This window comes from Saprolegnia diclina (genome assembly GCF_000281045.1).
Source record: "Saprolegnia diclina VS20 unplaced genomic scaffold supercont1.12, whole genome shotgun sequence".
NCBI lineage: Eukaryota > Oomycota > Saprolegniomycetes > Saprolegniales > Saprolegniaceae > Saprolegnia > Saprolegnia diclina.
Window position 1 is genome coordinate 804,618 of NW_008246079.1, and position 18,330 is coordinate 822,947.

General features: G+C 59.2%; 8 protein-coding genes across 8 annotated transcripts; 2 read left to right on the forward strand and 6 right to left on the reverse strand.

The window, feature by feature from the left end:
• Positions 1-178: 178 nt before the first annotated feature.
• SDRG_04944 (hypothetical protein) lies at positions 179-2,456 on the reverse strand. Its single transcript, XM_008610638.1, has 2 exons — positions 1,654-2,456; positions 179-1,604 (listed from the first exon to the last, which is right to left on the reverse strand). The coding sequence occupies exons 1-2, from the start codon at positions 2,424-2,426 to the stop codon at positions 260-262; spliced, it is 2,118 nt and encodes a 705-aa protein (XP_008608860.1). The 5' UTR covers positions 2,427-2,456; the 3' UTR covers positions 179-259.
• Positions 2,457-2,954: 498 nt separating this feature from the next.
• Positions 2,955-5,085, reverse strand: SDRG_04945 (hypothetical protein). Its single transcript, XM_008610639.1, has 4 exons — positions 4,750-5,085; positions 4,280-4,702; positions 3,484-4,229; positions 2,955-3,433 (listed from the first exon to the last, which is right to left on the reverse strand). Exons 1-4 carry the CDS (start codon positions 5,051-5,053, stop codon positions 3,086-3,088), a joined length of 1,821 nt encoding a protein of 606 aa, XP_008608861.1. The 5' UTR covers positions 5,054-5,085; the 3' UTR covers positions 2,955-3,085.
• A 727-nt stretch (positions 5,086-5,812) lies between these two features.
• SDRG_04946 (hypothetical protein) lies at positions 5,813-6,919 on the reverse strand. The gene has a single exon (XM_008610640.1). It carries the CDS (start codon positions 6,890-6,892, stop codon positions 5,879-5,881), a length of 1,014 nt encoding a protein of 337 aa, XP_008608862.1. The 5' UTR covers positions 6,893-6,919; the 3' UTR covers positions 5,813-5,878.
• A 976-nt stretch (positions 6,920-7,895) lies between these two features.
• SDRG_04947 (hypothetical protein) lies at positions 7,896-9,410 on the forward strand. The gene is made up of 4 exons (XM_008610641.1): positions 7,896-8,400; positions 8,442-8,765; positions 8,812-9,011; positions 9,054-9,410. The coding sequence occupies exons 1-4, from the start codon at positions 7,939-7,941 to the stop codon at positions 9,355-9,357; spliced, it is 1,290 nt and encodes a 429-aa protein (XP_008608863.1). The 5' UTR covers positions 7,896-7,938; the 3' UTR covers positions 9,358-9,410.
• On the reverse strand, positions 9,383-11,020 carry SDRG_04948 (hypothetical protein; the record flags this gene model as incomplete). Its single annotated transcript, XM_008610642.1, has 8 exons — positions 9,383-9,492; positions 9,544-9,645; positions 9,691-9,965; positions 10,015-10,306; positions 10,350-10,491; positions 10,547-10,682; positions 10,734-10,829; positions 10,881-11,020. The coding sequence occupies 8 exons, from the start codon at positions 11,018-11,020 to the stop codon at positions 9,383-9,385; spliced, it is 1,293 nt and encodes a 430-aa protein (XP_008608864.1).
• A 944-nt stretch (positions 11,021-11,964) lies between these two features.
• Positions 11,965-13,571, reverse strand: SDRG_04949 (hypothetical protein). The gene is made up of 2 exons (XM_008610643.1): positions 12,858-13,571; positions 11,965-12,808 (listed from the first exon to the last, which is right to left on the reverse strand). Exons 1-2 carry the CDS (start codon positions 13,546-13,548, stop codon positions 12,039-12,041), a joined length of 1,461 nt encoding a protein of 486 aa, XP_008608865.1. The 5' UTR covers positions 13,549-13,571; the 3' UTR covers positions 11,965-12,038.
• Positions 13,572-14,066: 495 nt separating this feature from the next.
• SDRG_04950 (hypothetical protein) lies at positions 14,067-16,511 on the forward strand. The gene is made up of 11 exons (XM_008610644.1): positions 14,067-14,314; positions 14,359-14,432; positions 14,472-14,576; positions 14,620-14,930; positions 14,978-15,170; positions 15,217-15,360; positions 15,408-15,513; positions 15,566-15,766; positions 15,816-15,920; positions 15,967-16,207; positions 16,257-16,511. The coding sequence occupies exons 1-11, from the start codon at positions 14,096-14,098 to the stop codon at positions 16,442-16,444; spliced, it is 1,887 nt and encodes a 628-aa protein (XP_008608866.1). The 5' UTR covers positions 14,067-14,095; the 3' UTR covers positions 16,445-16,511.
• SDRG_04951 (ubiquinone biosynthesis methyltransferase) lies at positions 16,500-17,893 on the reverse strand (the record flags this gene model as incomplete). The annotated part of the gene is made up of 6 exons (XM_008610645.1): positions 16,500-16,637; positions 16,681-16,743; positions 16,788-16,892; positions 16,940-17,265; positions 17,316-17,410; positions 17,457-17,893. The coding sequence occupies 6 exons, from the start codon at positions 17,891-17,893 to the stop codon at positions 16,500-16,502; spliced, it is 1,164 nt and encodes a 387-aa protein (XP_008608867.1).
• Positions 17,894-18,330: the final 437 nt, after the last annotated feature.

Below are 18,330 nucleotides of genomic sequence, written 5' to 3' on the forward strand. Positions count from 1 at the left end.
CCCAGACGCGTACGATGCGTCGTTTTGGGCGAGGCGAGGTTTGAAGATGCGGTCCCACTCCTTACGCGAGTCCATATCCAAAGACCGTGAGTATCATGACTGGACACACCACTTGATCAAATTGGCTCGTCTGTGCGGCGTGCATTGCACGGTCGACTCGTTTTTGTTGGCTGGGACAAGAGCTGTGGCAGTTGTAGTAGTATATTGATGATGTTTAGAAATGTTAAGAGTTGTCGTTGGCATCGTTGGCGCCGACGACTTACGTGCGTCGCCGCTTCTTCGAGTCGCGCTTCGTGACCGTCTTGACCGTCTTGTTGGCAATGTGCTGGATCTCGCGCGTCGACTTGAGCACCTTGGACTGCACCTTGCGACTCTTCTTGAGCATGAGAAAGTTCTTGAGACGCGCCTTCTCGCGGTTCGTGGTACCGCCACCGCTCTTGCGGTGGGCAAAGTTCTCGCGGCCTTCGAGCACCGACCGGAGACGCTCCTCCTGCGTCTGGCGCTTCTTCTTCGAGTAGCCTTCGAGCGACATCGGGTCGACCTTGGAGTGGTTGGCGTCCAGCGCCTTCTTCTCAATGTCCTCGGCCTTGCGCTTCCGGCGGCTCTTGGGGTCCTTCGCCGCCTCGATGGCTTCCTTCTTGAGCATCTCAATGCGCTCGAAGTCCTTGGGCGTCAGAATACGCTGCGCATCAATGCGCTGCGACTGCGGCACGGCCGCCATAGGTTCGTCTTCATCGTCCTCGCCCTCGCCGTCTTCGTTCTCTTCGCCTTCCGACTCAGTGTCCGAGTGCAGCCCGTCGCTGTCTTCATCCTCAAGGTTGACCCAGCCGTCCTCCGACTCTTCACCGGCATCCATGGCCTCTTCATCGAGCGCCCAGCCGTCTTCGTTGTCTTCTTCGTCAAAGCGACCATCGGCCTCAGCCTGCATGAGAAGCTCGGCACCCTCGACACCCTCAAGGGCGCGGAGTTCACCAAAGGCCTTGGGGCGCGCGGCGGCGTCGTGGAACTTGCCGCGGTCCTTGCGCTTGAGCAAGCTCGGGTGGAGCTCGCGCACGAGGTTGAGGACCCCGCGGGCCGCGATGACGGTCGTCTTGTCACGGCTCTTGTTGAACATGATGAGGTCCTGGAGCAGCGCGTCCATGCCTTCTTCTTCCATGACGAGAGGAATGCGGGCAAAGATCTCGCGCACCGAGTTGATGCCGACGGCAATGACCTCGGACGAGCAGCGCTCGACAATGAACGAGTTGGCAATCGTGCGCACGGTCGGCATGATCTCCTCCGGCGGAATGTCATCGTGACACGCCTGCACGAGGTACGCGAGGATCTGCGTCACGTTTTGCTGGTGTGCCGTCAAGTAGCGCTGCAGGAGCGGGTAGAACGGCAGCACAATGAGCTTGTGCTGGCCGATAAGGCGCCCGATAAAGTCCATCATGAGCAAGCGCACTTCGAACCGGTCGTTCGAAGCCTTGAGCAACTTGAGCTGGCGCTCGGCCGCGCCCTGCGGATCGTGGAGCAGATCCAGCGCCGGAAACGTGTACTGGTTGTCGGCCTCGCGGTTGCGGGCCTTGCGGTTCTTGACGAGCTGCGACTTGGTCGCGTTGTGGCTAGAGGAATACCATGAGATGCGGACAATCGTGTCATCCAAATCCATACCGCTTCTTGGTCTTCTTCGAGTGCGAATGGTAGTTGACCTCGACTTGCTCCTTGACCTTTTCCTTCTCGGCCTCGTCGTCTTCGAGAATGTCCGTGTCGATGCCAAGGAAGAACTGGATCGCGGTCACCATGACGCGCGTCGTCGGCGACGTGCAGGCCGACGCGATGCAGTTGACCGTCCGTGCGTCGCACCAGATCTTCTTGCGGTAGAGCGAGATGAGCACGTGGAGCGACTTGATGGCTGCAATCTCATTGTCGTCCGAGACCATACCGTACAGGAACGACTGGAGGCCGCGCATGACCTTGTCGTTGCGGCCGCCGCCTTCGTTGTGCATGCGCTTGAGATCGTACACGATGTGCGAGTAGAGGATTTCGCGGAGGCGCTTGTCCGGGCACCGAAAGAGCTCAAAGAAGAGCTTGAGCAAAACGAGCGCGTCGACAATGTTGCGGTTGCGCATGAGGATGAGCGACTGGACGAGCGTCTTGCGGAGCGTCGCCTCCAAGACGTTCGAGTGCTTCTCGAGGAGCGAGATAAGGTCGGTGGGGAACGACGCGAGCTCGGCCGGGTAGCACTTTGCGACGTGCGAGAGGAACGAGACGAGCGCGCCAAAGTGTTCCGACTCCTTGCTGGGCTGGAGGCGGAAGATGGCGAGCTCGCTCTGGTAGTGGCGGAACTGCATCATGAACTCATCCTTGTACGCATCCGGGTCGCGCTTGACCATGTTCTGGAGCTGCGGCAGCTTGGCCAGCACATCGGTCCGCGTCTCGGCCATTTTCACAAACTGCAAACTCGAGTGCAATTTTAGCAAGTGCATTTTGGCTGGTCAAGGTCCACCGCGGTGGCATTTTTTTCAGCGGGGTCGTGCATTTTAAAACAAATCTTTTATGTATTCTCATTTGGCATTGTATGGCATACAATGAACAAGCTATTTGAAATCTATGAGCGCATGGTCGGAATAAAAATGCACGCGTCTGGATGCGAGCGAAATAAAATACAACGTTGAAGCACTGGATGGAAACGCAGTTTTCCTTACCGACACGAGAGCTGCTGGTGCTCCTGGTGCGAGCTGTTGGACTAGGAGCGGCTCGTAATAACTAGAGACTCGGTGCGAGCAAAAGGAGGTAGAGTACATACCTGCACTGCTCATGGCAGCAGCTTTATTGTGGGATAAGCTTGCCCATCATCCCGTCCACGTCGGCCTGGGACCTGTGACGTGGCAGCTCGTCCTCAATGGAGCGGACGACCAAGTCGACTGTTCTTTCGTCCGGCGCTAAATAGAACTACCGCCAAGCCTTCCTCTCTGGGGTATATATGATACCGTGCTCATGCCGCATCTCGTATCAAAAGAAGCAAAGTTTGCTCGTGTTGCGAATTTCCCGACGTCGTCGCCAGGGACGTGAACTCCTACCAACCTGCGAGGGCTCATGGCGGCTACGGACCGTGGGAAAGGAGGTGGGCCTCCTCCGAGAGAGCACCGTTGCGGGCTTTTCTGGCGCGGCGGAGCTTGAGTGCAAGCACGACGATCGCAACGACGAGCGCGATGATGATGAGGCCGCTGCCCGCCAAGAGCACCTCGACGACGCGGACGACAGTGTAGACAGGGATGACTTCGCGTGTCGTCGCTTCGTCTTCCGGCGCTTTGCCTTCGTAAATGTCCATGGCGTTCAGGACAAACGTGGTGGGCACGAGGTCGTTCAGGCAGCTGCGTTCGATCTTGCTCACGTCGCCGCGCTGCAACACAAAGTCGCGGAGCAAGCGCATCGCGCACGACGGGTCTGTCTACATCGTCCATCATGAGATCGGTGCATTTGAGATTTGCCAAACGATACCGGTGTCATCGACCGCGTCAAGGCGCCGTGCCCCGAGTACGGAAACGTGAAGAGCGCTTTTTTAGTTGCATTGCTCAGCGCCAGCGCGTCATAGAGCGCGGTCGCGTGCATATGCGGCGTCTGCACGTCCAAGAGCCCCGAGAAGAGAATGACTGACGCGTTCGTCGTCGGCGTCGGCTTCAACTTTGCAAACTTGTCGCGCGTGTACGTGTACGTCGTATTGGGCCGCGCAACATGGGTACACGCAGGGTCGGTGGCGCCCGTGATGACGCAGTACTTGTCTTCCATCAGCGAAAGGTCGAACGCCATCGTGCTGTGGAGGAACTCGGCTTGGAGCTCCGAGCGACTCGGCGTCTCCCAGAGCTCGGCGCTGGACACGAGGTCGTGCAAGAGCTCCGACTCGTCGTGGTCGACCATGTTGGCGCTCTCTGCAGGAATCGGGCCGGCACCCTCGCCGCCACCCAGCATGACCGCAAACCACTGAACGTCGTGCGAAGAGCACCGCTGGAAGCGGTAAACGAGCGCCGGAATCAGTTCTTGCTGGCCGACGCCGGCTTGCAAAAGCGCCCGGAGCAGCTGACGTACGGTCCACGACGGCGGGGTCGGCGACGCCCCAAAGAGCTCAGCGCAAGAGTTTGTCCCGTCGTCGAGCGCTGCGTAGAGCGCTTCGACAGTCGCCTTGGGGTTACTTCCAAGCTTGCTAGCGCACACCTTGTCCTGACCGCACAGCTCCCAAAAGCGATCGACTAGACAGCACGATCTCTAGTCGTTTTTCGACTATAATCGACTCAAATACCTGCAGTCAGCGTATCCCGGTTCCACGATGAGAAGGGACCTGCAATGCCGTCCAATATGTAGCCCTTGACGGTCGGCGGCGAGAGTTGCATCAAGCGGCGCACCCAGAGCGTGCCGTAGCTCACACCGTAAACGTACGTCTCGGCGTCAGGCGTGAGTACTTCAATGGCACTGGCGACGTCCTTGGCGGCGCTCGTCGACGACCAGCCTGCGGCCGTGTCATTGCCGTAGATCTGACGTACGTTCTCGATGCAAGCGGCCATCTCGGACGGATCAATCGTCTGACCACCGGGGCTACCGACGGCGGCGGCCTCGGTGGTGGCGCACTCAAGGTACGTGCTCTTGCCCGTGCCGCGATGGTCCATCGTGTAGACGTCCACCGTGCCGTTGAAGTACAAGGCGGCGAAGGCCTCGTACGATTCCACTAGACCCATCTGTGTCAGACGTGGCCAGAACGAGCGGTCGACGTACTCACGATGGAGGACGCGCCAGGGCCGCCCTGGAGAAACCAGAGTGCTTGGCGGGCCGAGCCATGCGCCGGCGGCTTGGTCGCCTTGTAGTGCTTGACAAACACCGAGATGGTCTTGTCGCTTGTGCAGACGCCGTCGTAGCACAGAGGCACATCGAGCGTCGCGCAGCGCGTGTTGCCGACGTGGTAGTTGGTGTCGGGAGTTAGCGACGCGCCAGTACGAAGCGGGCACGGCAGCCAGCCGGACGAGACCTTGACGGCGTGAACTGCAGCGCCGAGGCTCAGGAGCGTCGCAGTGAGGCGCATGGCGGTCGTCGCTCAAAATGATTTGAAGTTGCCTTTTTATCTCGCGTTTTGATTGGCCAATCGGTTTACAATCCAATCAAAACCTTGTGTCCACTATACTATACTCAACATGGTACATTGAGTGGCCTCTATCTGCGGTTCCCGTCGACTCGGCAAATTAGAGGGATTGAGATGGCACAAACGATTCTAGACAAACCCTAAACTCTATGCACAGTTTTGTCAGCCAAAATTACGCGTATGAGCTATGGGCAATCGAGCTTGGACCCAGCGGAAGAAAATTGCTCATCAAAGGGGTTGATACCCAAGAGATCACTGCAGGCGCAGGTTGCGAAGGCTCACGATATCTCGAGATGACCACAACTACCGAAGCTCTACGAAATGACGTCTCAACGGTCAGGCACTCGGTGGAGCGAGGAGCAACCAGTTACTCGGCGGGCGGTCGACACAAACACCTTTTTGGTGCTCTTGGTGGCTCCGTTTAGCAAGACCAAGTATAGTCAAACCGTCGTACAAGCAAAATAAAGGGTTAGGTTTCACGGTCGTATCGGGATTTTGCGTCTGCGCCGAGCGTCCACTCTGCCTCTGGTCGTACACATCACACATTTCACTTCAATTTTACCAAGCGCCATGGCTAACCCCAGCTGAGGTAGCGTGTGCGATGTGGTCATCTGTGCGCCACCACGCTAGTACTATCACCAGTGGGCAGCGATGCCGCAAATCAGCAGCTGAACCTCTGTCCATCACTAGCGACTTGTAGAGGGCCATTGAAAATGATCCAGTATTGTCACAGGCTTATTGAATGTGCATATACTACAAAGCAGTAGTTTAAGTTGGGATTGGGCGATCCCCCAAGGCGTCGCGTTGTGTCATGGTCGTCGGAAGCTCATACAGAACCTGGAGCGTCCGAACGTCACCGTTGCTCAAACCGTCGCGCTGGCCAAGGACGAGCGACGCTTCTTTATCGCAGTCGTCGGCGGTCGGGACGACACACCCATCCTTCTCGTTCTCTTCGATGCTGCAGTACTTGAGACTCTTGTTCTTGGGCAGACAGACGCCGTGGCCATAGTGCATGATCGAGTGCTTGTCGTACTGCGTCACAAAAGCCTCTCGGCGCAGCACATAGTTGTTGCGCGACGCCGCCAGCTTGTGCCCGCGCAAGACGATCGCCTCGGACGCCGGGTGCACGTGCTCGTGCGAGACACCAAGGGCGTGGAGCATCTCATGCATGATGGTGCCGCTCCCATGCTTGAAGGCGCTCGGCTTCAAGTTGATGTCTTGGCCCGCTCTCTGGAGGTACCCCACCGCCGCGTACGTGCCGCGGCGGTGCGGGCGCTGGTGGATCGACACGTAGTGTTGGCAGCCACCACAGAGATCGGGCGCTCGTGGCGACGCCTTGCACTCGTCGAGCGTCAGCATCGAGACACCGGTGGGCTCGACAATGGCATGCATCGCGTCCTGGATCAAGTTGAGCTCGGTGGGCGTAAAGGGACTTTCGATCTGATAGCAGAGGGTTGCGAGAGGCCAGAAAAGGTGCTTGTGCTGAGTCGCAAGGCCCAGTCGGCGCTTGGCGTCCGCCTTGTGGCAGCTCACGGGGTCGTCCTCGTCGCCGTCGGCGTTGCCATCGTCTTCGAAGCAAGTGATCGCACCGTGCACGCACGTTCGGTAGATGGCGCCTGGCAACTGGGGCTGGCCAAAGATGTACTCGACCTGGCCGTGGGAGAGCGTCGCGGCGCCGGTCGGGTTGAGGTGCAGATCGTGTGGAAGATGGCACGCGTCGTCGGCGGCGGCAAAGCCCAGCACCAGAAGGAGGACGAGAACAGGTGTTGGCAGCCAAAGCATGGTGTTGGTGGTGGTGGTACTACGGACGTACTAGCAAAATACAGAGTGCGTGGAAAAGGCAGCAGGTGTAAAGGATGAAGAGCACCTTCCCCTTTTGACTGGTCTTTGTCTTTGTATGGATGTGGCGGATCCCGGCCGTCTTGTCGCGACCAACTCGATGCAATACCACGTTTTGGGTGAAGTTATTATTTCGCTCTGCACTAGTATGCGTCGATGGCCAAGACGAATTGTTGAGAAACGGGGTCAGCGTCACGTAGTCCACTGGTGCGGGGTCAGGGCAAAACGACACGCTTCGACATTTGGTGTTTGGTGCATGCTGCACGAAGGCTTCTTGTGCCAACGTTCAATAGTAAGGTTGCAGGGTCAGCCAAAGTGCACCAGCAAACCCAGGGGCGACGATTTTGTTCTTGGACTGTGATTGGTCCACAGAAAAAGCCACGCAATTCTGTTTTGCAACCGATTGCCAGAAAATAGCTTCATTCTGCTGTGCAACCGACTGCAACATCCGTCGCGCAACGAATCAAACGATAGTGTACCGTACAACGAGTGCTTCTGCGGGGTCTCGACGCTATGAGAAAGCCTGTTTAGAGTAGTAGTTTAAGAGGTCCTTCAAATAATTGCACTGGCACGGTTCGCCTCTGAAAATGGCCTATTCGGAAATAATTTCAAAGCAAATATTCAGTAAGATTTTAGCATGTGGAGCGCCACCGTATTGTATTGCACACAACTTTCCTCTATTTGACGATATACACGAAATTTGGGTGATAAGGCGGCTTTCTCGGGCTCCAGACAGATCTCTCACCTTCGAACCAGATCATAGGTAACTGGCCCAGTCATGTCATTGCACAAGACGAGGTAGAGCACTATCGGACGGCGCGTGATTCCGATTCTTATCGCCACCCTGTCGCCACCGAGACCGAGTCGGCTATTTGTACCGTCTCGTTGTGCCACGTCATAGACCACATGAGCCGGATATAGAACCGGTTAGGACATTTACAGTTAATCTGAACCGGCTAGTCGGCTCGGCAAATAGCGACGCTGTGGCCATGGCAGGGAGCGGGGCGGACGAGACCTTCCTCCATGACATCCAGTTCCTCATCGCGAACGATGCGCAGCTCACGCAGGATCTCTCGCATCTCTGCGCGATTCTCGAAGGCTCGTCCAGCGACAGCGAACAGAGCGCCGCGTCCAGCGCCAAGCGCAAGGAGGCCCCTCCGAGCGACGACGAGCCGCTACCGCGGAAGCCCAAGAACCGCTTCCAGCACAGGCAGCGGCAAGAGATCCTCGCACTGCGCGACGAAGTGCGGCTGTTGCAAGGCGAGATGGCAAAGACACGCCGCGGCCGCCCCGCCCCGACGCCGTCGCGCTGGGAAGCGATTGCAAAGGAAGAGCGGCAGGCCAAAGCCGCCGTGCTGCACGAGAACGAGCAGCTCAAGGCCGCCGTGGCGCATCAAGATACGTTCATCGAGACCATGCAGCGCCTGCTTCGCAAGAAGCCCCGGCTTGAGGTACACTCTGTCGCGCCGTTGCGTCATCTGACGGCACGTAGCTGCTGCGCGATCCGTCGTCCGAAGCGTGGAAGGCCTACACACTGGCTGCGCAGGCGTCGCTCCGCATCAGTGCGATCCACGCGATTGCCGACCGGCAGTACCATCGTCTCCGCAGCACGTTTTTACGGCTGGGACTGCTCGACCGCCCGGCGGACGCCGCCAAGCTCGTGCGCATCACGCCGACACCGCAGCCGAATGGAACGCTTGTCGTCGAGTACATTTACGACTTTGTGCTGCCCGCGCCGTATGAGGCCGTCGGCGAAGCGGTCTGGAGTGTCTTCAACGGGGCCAACGCTGCCTCCTGCCCCGTCGATGCGACGCAGGTAGCACTGCGCGATGCCTCAGCGCGCCTTCTATGCCGTCTCGTAGCACCTGGAGATCATCGACGACGCGACCAACTACGAGACGTTTGCCCGTCCGATCGCAAATGCCACAACTGTTGCGTACTCGAACCGGATCACCAAGCGCTTCCGAGAAGAGGATCGCGATGTCGTCGTGTGGCGCACTGTGCTCCAGGACGAGCGCATGCCGCACATGACCCAAGGCAGTGTCGAGGACGAGTGTGGCTGGTACACGAGCACCTTCGCATCGTCGTCTCAGCTACGACGTAGGCTTGTGGTGGCGGCGATGACGCACGAGACGTGTCGGCTCTCGTTCGTCCTCTCGGTCGTCGCGGGCTGTACGTCAATCGAGACGGTCACGCGTGGGATCGAAGCATTCGCCTTTGGCCATCTCGCCGAGTCGGGATCATCACCGCTGGTCGAGACACCGCCGTCGACGACGATGGTAGCGCTCATGGACAAGGGCAAGCGGTTCGAAGTGGCGTTGCGCATGGCGGTCGCCAAGGCCATTGCCGCGCACCAGACCGCAGCTTCGTTATCGTCAGAGCGTCGCGTCGACTCGGAGTTCATATAGGTGTAGTGCTGGTGATGATATACGTTTACAGAGTTGAGAAGAGGACGCAAACAGCGAGGACGAGTCGACACGCGCGCCACGACGGGACGCCGCTCGACGACGGTGCTGGCGTGATGGCCCGCGTGAGCACGGACGCTATCTCGCCCATGAGCGTCTGCCTCGTACAGGAGACGAGAGATGACGTACTGGTCTCGGTTGTGAGCGTGCAGTTGGCGCGCGTAAAGCCGACCTGCTGCGCGTCCAGATCAAAGAGTACATTGACGTCGACCATGGCGTTGGCGCCGACCACTAGACGCAGATCCGAGTCGCATCATCATGCGCACCTCCACCTACCTCCGCTCGCCGCAAAGTGCAGACCCAGCTTGTACTGACCATTGGCCGTCAGAAAGGTGTACTTGGCCGGCGATAGCTCGAGCTGGACGCGCGTTGCTGTTCCGGCAAACACCAGCGTGAGGGTGGGCCAGCTTGCGACTTGGTCGGGCGAATAGGACGTAGTGTCCGAGAAGACCGTGTTGGTGGCAGCGGCAAAGGCCTCGAGGAACGCCGCGCGCACTGCGTTGGGTAGGTACGAGTGCGACGACCCGCTGTCGACGAGCGTGCTCAGGCCCCTAGATCCATGCGATTTGACATGGACGATCGAGACCATGGACGCCGTACGCGCTGTTGATGGACGACGTCGCCGCGGTGGACGTGCTGCCGACGAGGACGTCGACGAGCGGAATGAGGTACTTGGTCGAGCTCAGCATGGCGACAGTGCCGGTGGCGGCCGATTGGGGTGCGAAGAGCGACGGGTCGCTGCCACCGAGCACGAGGGTGCCGCCCGACGCCGAGAAGCAGAGGCTAAAGGCGTTGCGCTGGATGCGCTGTTGCGCCACAAGCGCCGCAAGGAACGTCGTCGATGCTTTCGAAAAGCCAATGATCCCGTTCTCCGCCATGGTCACGATCGGTCCTAGCATCTGTCCTGAGCCGCGCGTCGGCAAGCGAGATGGTACCGCTGGCGCTGAGCTGGGCGGCCACCGTCAGGCGCACACCGTTCGTGCGCATAATCTCACCCGACGACTCGCCGTCAAAGCGCCCAATGTAGGCAAGGTCGGTGACCACCGCGCCGGCCCAGCCACTGCCGTCGACGTAGGACTACCGAATGACGATTGCGGGATACGATGACGAATAAGTGGCACGCGCGTCGTACCCGTTGGACCTCGCACGCGGCGCGCGCCGAGTCGCAGAGGAAGCACTGGCTAAAGGACGTGCAGTTGTCGTACGCGGCGGCTGTCGACTTGGCCGCGTCGTAGCCAGGATCCGTGTGGTTGCCACACGTCTTGCAGCTAGTACAACGAAGACGATGTTGTACATGGAGTCAATACTGGCAGCAGTACGAGTTTGCAACGACCGCTGTCCAGTCGCTTGCCGTGTCAATGACCACGAGCGCGCGCTGCGGCGGGACACCCAAGTACAACGCTGCGTGGCGGACACTAATAGGAGCGGAGCGTCACACGACGTGGGAAGACAGGACTGCCGCGTACCCTCGGCTCTCGCCCACGCGCTGCTCAAAGATGGTGCTGCTCGCCGTGAGCGCTCGGGCGTGCTCGCGCAGGAGCGGGATCGAGACCAAGCTCTCGGCGACCGCGGCCAGCGCCATAAGCCATCGGGCGACCTGCGTCATCGGGCTCAAAGCAACTTGAAAAATGTTGCGCGTTTCACCCAATCCGCATCGAGATACTCTCTCATTGCGACATTTTTTTGGAATATAATCATCCACACGCTTTTAAAGGATGCTCACGGTTACATTCTCCAGTCGGATATACCCTTAACTGCACTTGATAAGGTTGCATCCGGTTGATATATCTTGAAGTTGGATAATGGATTTTTGCATTTTGCATCATGGCGACGTCATGGTCGCAAGCTTGGTCCGAACCAAAGTCTCTCACCCGAGCGTCTCGACCTCATCCAAGAAGCGAGATGTGAACCTCCTACTACAGTACACATGACATGCGTGCGGCGGGCTTGCCGGGAAGATCCTCCTCCATCAATATACGAGGCTCGTATTCGCGTCATCTCAACGAGCAGCAACGTCGTCGTGCCCGCGATTCCCTAATCTTTTGTACGGAGAGTTGCTCGGTGGGTCCCCACACGTCCAGTGTATTGAAGCGTGGGCGGCGCAACATGTGACGAGGCAGAGAGGCCATGGACGCTGGGAGAGCCAAGGCCCAGTACACTGAGAGAGCTCGCTGAGAGGCAAACAACAGAAAGAGGGAAACATATTTTAGGGAAAATGAGATATTGTTGCCGTCAAAAAAGCCAGGTTCGATTTCGTGGCGGCGGCCAATCCACCGACGACGACGCCCAAGTCGCCAGCGCCGCAATGTCATGTGGGCCTTCAGCTGGCGCTGGCGACGCTGCGGGGATGGGCATGATGGCTTGCCCGAGTTGGGTGCCTTTAGACTCGCGCTTCGGCGATCGAAGATCGCCATCGCCCCACCCCGAGCGCATGCGCCGTTGGACTGCGCGGAAGTAGCGAAGCGGCCATCGAGTGCACAGACGATTCGGGAAAATTGGGAATAGGCGTTGCATCCGAAAGAAGATGCACATAGAGCCACTGCCAAGACCACCGAGCTAAGACCACTATAAGACCACTATAAGACCACATATTGTCGTTCCTATAAAGTTAGCCTATCGACACGCTACGTTTCCTTGGCGTCGACGGTCGGCGCTCGCTTGACATAGCGCGTGTAGCCGACAACGGCCACGGCAAGCAGCACAAACACAAACGCGCCGGCCGCCGACGACGACGCGTCACCTTGGACGTGCGCGCCGGTGAGCGTCTTGCCGCGCAGCACTTGGTTGGCGGCTTGGGTCGGCAGCTCGAGGTGCCACCCAGGCAAGAGCGCTTCAATCGGGGACGGGTCGGTGTACGGCACCCAGTGCAGCTGCTTGCACGAGTGCTCGTCGCGCTTGCCGTCTTCAAACGTAATGCCCGAGAAGTTGAGGTACATTTGCAGCGACCGCGCTTTGCCCCAGCCGTACTTGTCGAGCTCAAACGTGTCGACGGGGCCTTTGAACGGCCAGTCGACGAGCAACTTGAAGCGGTTTTCGCCCATCTCCCGCTCTTCCTTGCGCTTCGCCTCGTCGACTTGGACGTACTCGAAGCGCGCAGGCACGCTCGTGTAGTTGTGGTAGATGACGCACCCGGTGCGCGACGGCGAGTAGAGGTCATACCCGTGGGTCCAGAGGTGCGACGCGCGCAGGAACTCTTCGCCGTCAAACATCCACAGCGTGTGCGAGTCGATCGGCGCGCGCTTCTCGGCGTGGCACTTGCTGAACGAGAAGCCCGCGCCCCAGAGCGCTGTCATCTGCGGGTACTTTGGCTGCAGAATGAGGTCGGCGCCAATGTTGCGCACGAGCCCGTTCCCGCCTCGCATCGTCTGGCAAATGTGCGGCAAATGCTGTGGCGCTACGAAGATGGGAGATGAGGAAGAGAGCATGAGATGGATTGGTGGTACCTTTGTTCGACCCGTCGGGCAAGATGAAGTCGTGGAGGTTGTGCAAGTAGGTCGTGAGGACACCCATCTCGTTGTTGAGCGTGCGCCAGTCCTCGACGACGCCGAGGTCCCAGTCGTTGGTAAAGATGCTGTGGGCATCGAGCTGGAGGCAAAACTCTTCGTCGTCGATGAGGGCCTGTTGCTGCGACCGCGCCAGCGTCGGGCCGCGTGAGTCGTTGGCCGACCGCTTATCGATCTTGATGTGGCTCTTGTACTTGCACGGCTCGTCCAGCCATTCGTCCGCCGCGAGTTTGCAGTACTCGTCCAGGCACGACGCATCTTCCGGGTTGACTTGGTCGACAATGCCAAAGTACAGCCCGGCGGGATTGCTCGAGCGCTTGAACCCGGTAAAAACCGTGTAGCCGCAGCGGGCACCGTCGCGGAAGGCCGAGAGGCCCACAAAGATGTCGTACGTGGCGGGGATGCGCGGCGGCGGCGGCTGCAGGTGGCGAAGCGCCGGGTCCAGCGGGATGTTTTGCGTCTCGGGGAAGAGCGTCACGTCCGTGTTGGGCTCCTTCCACTCCTTGTCATACGCGTCGAGCGGGTTGTGGCTCGCGAACGAGAGCACGTGCGAGACGCCGGCGGGCGGCGGCGGGTCGAAGGCCATCGCAATCGGCGCCAACGCCAGCGTCGACCACAGCGCTGCCTTCATCTTCGTCGTGCAACTTCGATATCCAGAACTGCGACGCACGTTCGTTCGTTCGATCACTTGCCGCATCCGGATGATGAACCCGTAATCCGGATATATCGCCACCGCCCGCCTCCTGCCACGTCACAGCCTCCGCCATCGACACGGCAGAGGCGCCGCGCCGCCAGCACCTAGATAGCTACCTAGAATATACCAAAGAGCGACTCGCATTGGAGACGATGGTACCGTCCACCAACTGCGCGTCATACCGTCCACCAACTGCGAGTCTCTACGAGTGACCTCGCGATCTCCTGTTGTCAAAGTTGGCGCCACGGTCATCTGATGGCCGGTCTCGCTGGACGGGAGCACTGGAGAGGGTAGCGCTCTCTTGGTGCACTGCTGCCTGATACAATGCGGGCGAAGCTCTTCGAGATGGTTTTGCGACCAAGTAATCGCTACGCAGCAGCAAGAAGCCGGCAGCAACATCGCACGGACGCCTTTTTTCGTAGCAAGTCCAGCGTAAATGTCGAGTTGTTACCGACTAAATATAGTTAACTTGGCGGCGGTTGCAATGGTCGAGCCGCAGGACGCGACCGAGGTGGTGCTCTTCAAGCGCAAGGACTTTTTGGCGACGGACGAGGCCGCCAAGAGCCACCCAAACCGAACGTACTACTACCGGAAGGAATCCGACTTGGAAAAGGTCATTGACTCGTGCACAAAAAAGCTGGCGGCCGACCCGACCGACGCGACGACGTTTGCGGTGCGCGGCGCGTCGCACATGAAGAAGACGGTGCGTCCTCGCTTCCTGTTTGTCATTAATCGATATGGCTGTAGGAGTGGGCCGCGGCCGTGAGCGATTTTAGCAAGGCGCTGCAACTGGCACCGTACGACGCCAACAGCTACTACAAGTAAGCGAGGACCGAGACGAGGGTTTATGACGTTCGTAGCCGAGGGCTGGCGTGGAGCAACCTGAACGAGCCGCAGCGGGCGATCGACGACTTCACACACGCGCTGCAGCTCAACCCAAACCACGTCAACGCGGCGTACGCGCGGTACGTTGCGCCTCCATCTCGACCGCACACAAGCGCTCTGTAGCGCGTCGTCGTTCAACAAGCAAGGCGACTTTTCCCGCGCGATCGAAGACTACAACTTTGCACTGATGAAGGACCAGCAGTGCGCCAAGGCCAAGGGCAAGGCCAAAACCAAGTCCGCACCCCACCCGACCGCACTCACTGGCAACCTCCATACCACGACCATCAACAACAACAACAACACTACTAATGTCCACGGGATGACCAAGCACGCGAGCAGCAGCATGGTGCTTGGCATCGAAGCGTACGCAAAATTGCGCGAGAAGGAGCTTCTCGACAAGATGACGCAGCGCAAGCAGCAAATCGCATCGTCGAGTACGACATGAATCCAAGTATCCATTTCTCCAATAGGATTATCCTAGCGCCGCGCGATGTCTCTATCCTATCCGAAGCCGTCGGTCATGACGCAGTACCGTCCGAGAGCGTGACGCATGAGGCAACGACGACCGACGACGACGCCGAAGCGCACCACGTCCGGGGGTTTGCCTTTCGGAAAGAAGGCCAGTTTGAGCTCGCAGTCCAAGAGTACTCGCGCGCGATTGCGGCCAACCCTGCGTACGTCCAATGCCTTGACCCTTGGGAGATCACAAGGGGATGGTAGCCACTTCAAAGCCCACTTCAACCGGGGGTTTGCGTACGACAAACTGCGGCAATTTGAACTCGCGGTCGCCGACTACTCGACAGCGATTTGCCTCGACCCGACCAACGCGTTTGCCTACTACAACCGTGGCATCTCCCTCGACCGGTTTTCCATCTCACTTTGCAGTTGTCGTCGTCTCAAGCACGATTTAGGAGTGGCAATTATACTGGCGCGGTCCGTGATTTCACCAAAGCCATTGCGCTCCTCCCGACAAACGCCGATTTCTACCACAACCGCGGGTTTTGCCACCGCAAACAAGTAGATATTTGAGGCCAATCTTGTGCACATGACAGGTCTCTTTCTACAATAGGGGCGGTTTGACTTGGCCGTGCGCGACTACACGGCCGCGATCCAGCTGCACCCGACCCACTTTAAAGCGCTGTATAACCGCGCATTTTCGTACGACAAGATGGAGCAGTTTGAAGCGGCGGTTCTGGACTATACAGCAGCGCTGCGGATCGACCCAAAGAGCGCCAACGCCTACCACAACCGGGGCAGTACGTGGGAGAAGGTAGCTGCATTTTTGGTGTCAACGGTCGTTGACCCAACGTCGATGGTAGATGAAGCGGCTGCCCGACGCGATCGCCGACTTTAACCAAGCCATCGCACTCGTGCCGCACGCGGCCTCGAGCTACAACAGCCGCGGCCTCGCGTTCGACCAGCAGGTGATCGGCTACGGACGCGTTCGGCTAAAACGTCGAACGGGGTTAGGGGAAGCACGCGCAGGCGTTGACCGACTTTGACACGGCGCTGCGGCTCGAGCCAAGAAACCCGATCTTCTTGCACAACCGCGGCTACTGCTACCGCAACCTCGGCCACTTTGAGAAGGCAATTGCCGACTACTCGGCGGCGCTAGCGATCGAACCGACCAACGTCGCAGCCTACAACAACCGAGGCTACGCACGGCGCAAGCAAGGGCGGTTCGAGGCCGCCGTCGACGACTACTCGGCCGGTACGTCATCCTTCTCGTGGTTTTGTGTGAAGAGTCTATTGTGACGTAGCGCTGCAACTGGACCCGACAAGCACGCGCACGCTGAGCAACCGCGCGTACTCGTACGCCAAGATGGGGCGGTACGCGCAGAGCATCGCCGACTACACGTCCGTCCTGTCGCTCGAGCCCACGAATGCGTACGCGCTGCACAACCGCTCGCTTCTACAAGACAAAGTGCGCGATGGAAAAGTTGTCTAACGCCAAAAGGACACTTTCTAATGAGGTTAAATCGGTAAAATGGTTCCGACCGATATTAGAGCTTGAAGCCCGAGTGGACGGCGACAACACCGTCCATAAAGTTGGTGTACGACACCTTGGAGAAGCCGGCAGTCTCAATCATCGTCTTGAAGTCGTCCTGGACAGGAAACTGGCGAATCGATTCGACCAAATACTAGAACACATTTGGAGATACGAATGCAGAAAGCTAGATGTACCTGGTACGACGCACGGTCCTTCGCAAGGAGCTCGCCCATGGCCGGGATCATGTTGAACGAGTACTGCACCAGTACATGAGGCACCGAGATGTGTGAGAGGATCGTACTTGGTCGTAGAACGCACGCAGGAGCGGGTTGCGCACTTGGCTAAACTCAAGACACATGAAGCGACCGCCCTTGCGAAGCACGCGGTGGGCTTCCGCGAGGGCTTTCTATTGCATCGTACATGAGCTATCTGCAGGATGCATGACCAACGTACGTCGACGTGCGTGACGTTGCGGATGCCGAACGCGATCGTGTAGACGTCAAACGAGTCGGACTCGAACTGGAGCTGCTCAGCGTCACCTTGGACCCACGAAAAGGACGGGCGCGCGCCCGGAAGGCCAATGCCACGCGCCGTCGCGCGCTCTTCGCCGACGCGGAGCATGGACGGGTTGATGTCGCAGACCACAATGTCGGTGCGGCCCGACGCCAGCTCTTCGGGCGTCGCGCTCGACGGCAAACCGCCCTTGGTCAAGCGCTCGGCCATGCGGAACGCAATGTCGCCGGTGCCACCGGCCACGTCGAGGATGCGCAGCGGCTCGCCTACATCATCCGGCCATGCGGCTGCGTGCGTCGGTATCCAGGATGCGTACCCGTCTTGTGCGGGAGCGGGCCGAGCATGTTGACAAACTCGTCTTTCCAGAGGCGGTGCATGCCACCGCTCATGGCGTCGTTCATCATATCGTAGCTACCCACGGCGATGAATGCGTCTGCGCATCGATGTTGCAGCATACCTGTCGGCGACGCTGTGGAAGACGCCGGCGACCATCGGCTTCTTGTCCTGCTCGTCGACCTGCTGGAAGCCAAAGTGCGTCGTCGCCTTCTGCTGCGTCGAGAAGCATCGGCGGAGGAGCGGCGAGGCGGCGCGGCGCGGAAGCATGCTGCTGCTCGAGTGAAGGGAAACGAACGATTGGCATTCCTGTGGACTCGACAAAATCGACCAATCAGAAGCGCCGATTCGGTAGGCTAATGACACGCAACTTGGACGCTGCCAAGATCGCCGCGGACGCTGGCCCGCCCGCCACGTCAGTGCACGGCGAGCGTAGTGGCGACACCATGCTGCATCGCATGGCCTCGTGCAGCGGCGCCGCGTTGCATCGAGCGTGCGTGAACAGGCACGCATGACAGCGCTGTCGACTTCGCGAGCCTTCCTCCGCTGCAACATGGCCATTCCAGTCGAAAGTTTGACGCGCTGCGATGCGAAGCTGCGAGCACAGTAGACCGTGTGCTTTGCGACCAGGAGAAGCCACTAGTACGCGGATGGCGTGACGTGTGTCGGCTCGTGGCAACGGCGGCCGTCGTTCGCGGCGCTACCCACGCTAGCACTGCCGTCGCGCCCGCTCGCCGTGCGCACAGACTTGTTAGCGCAAGGAGCGTGCCATGGCGTGCGATAGCAGCACCGATGACGCTTGACCTTGCAGTCTCCGGCGTACGTGCCTACGTATTGTCGGTGGAGCTGTCGGTGGCCGCCTGTATGGCACCGCCTGTTCGTAGCCATGCACTGGATGATGCGGGCGGCAACGCGCCGCGTCCCACGTCCAGCGCGCCCGTCGTCCTAGCGGCCTCGTCGGCGCCAGGCTCCAGCGCGTGGTGGTCCTCGTCCCACCT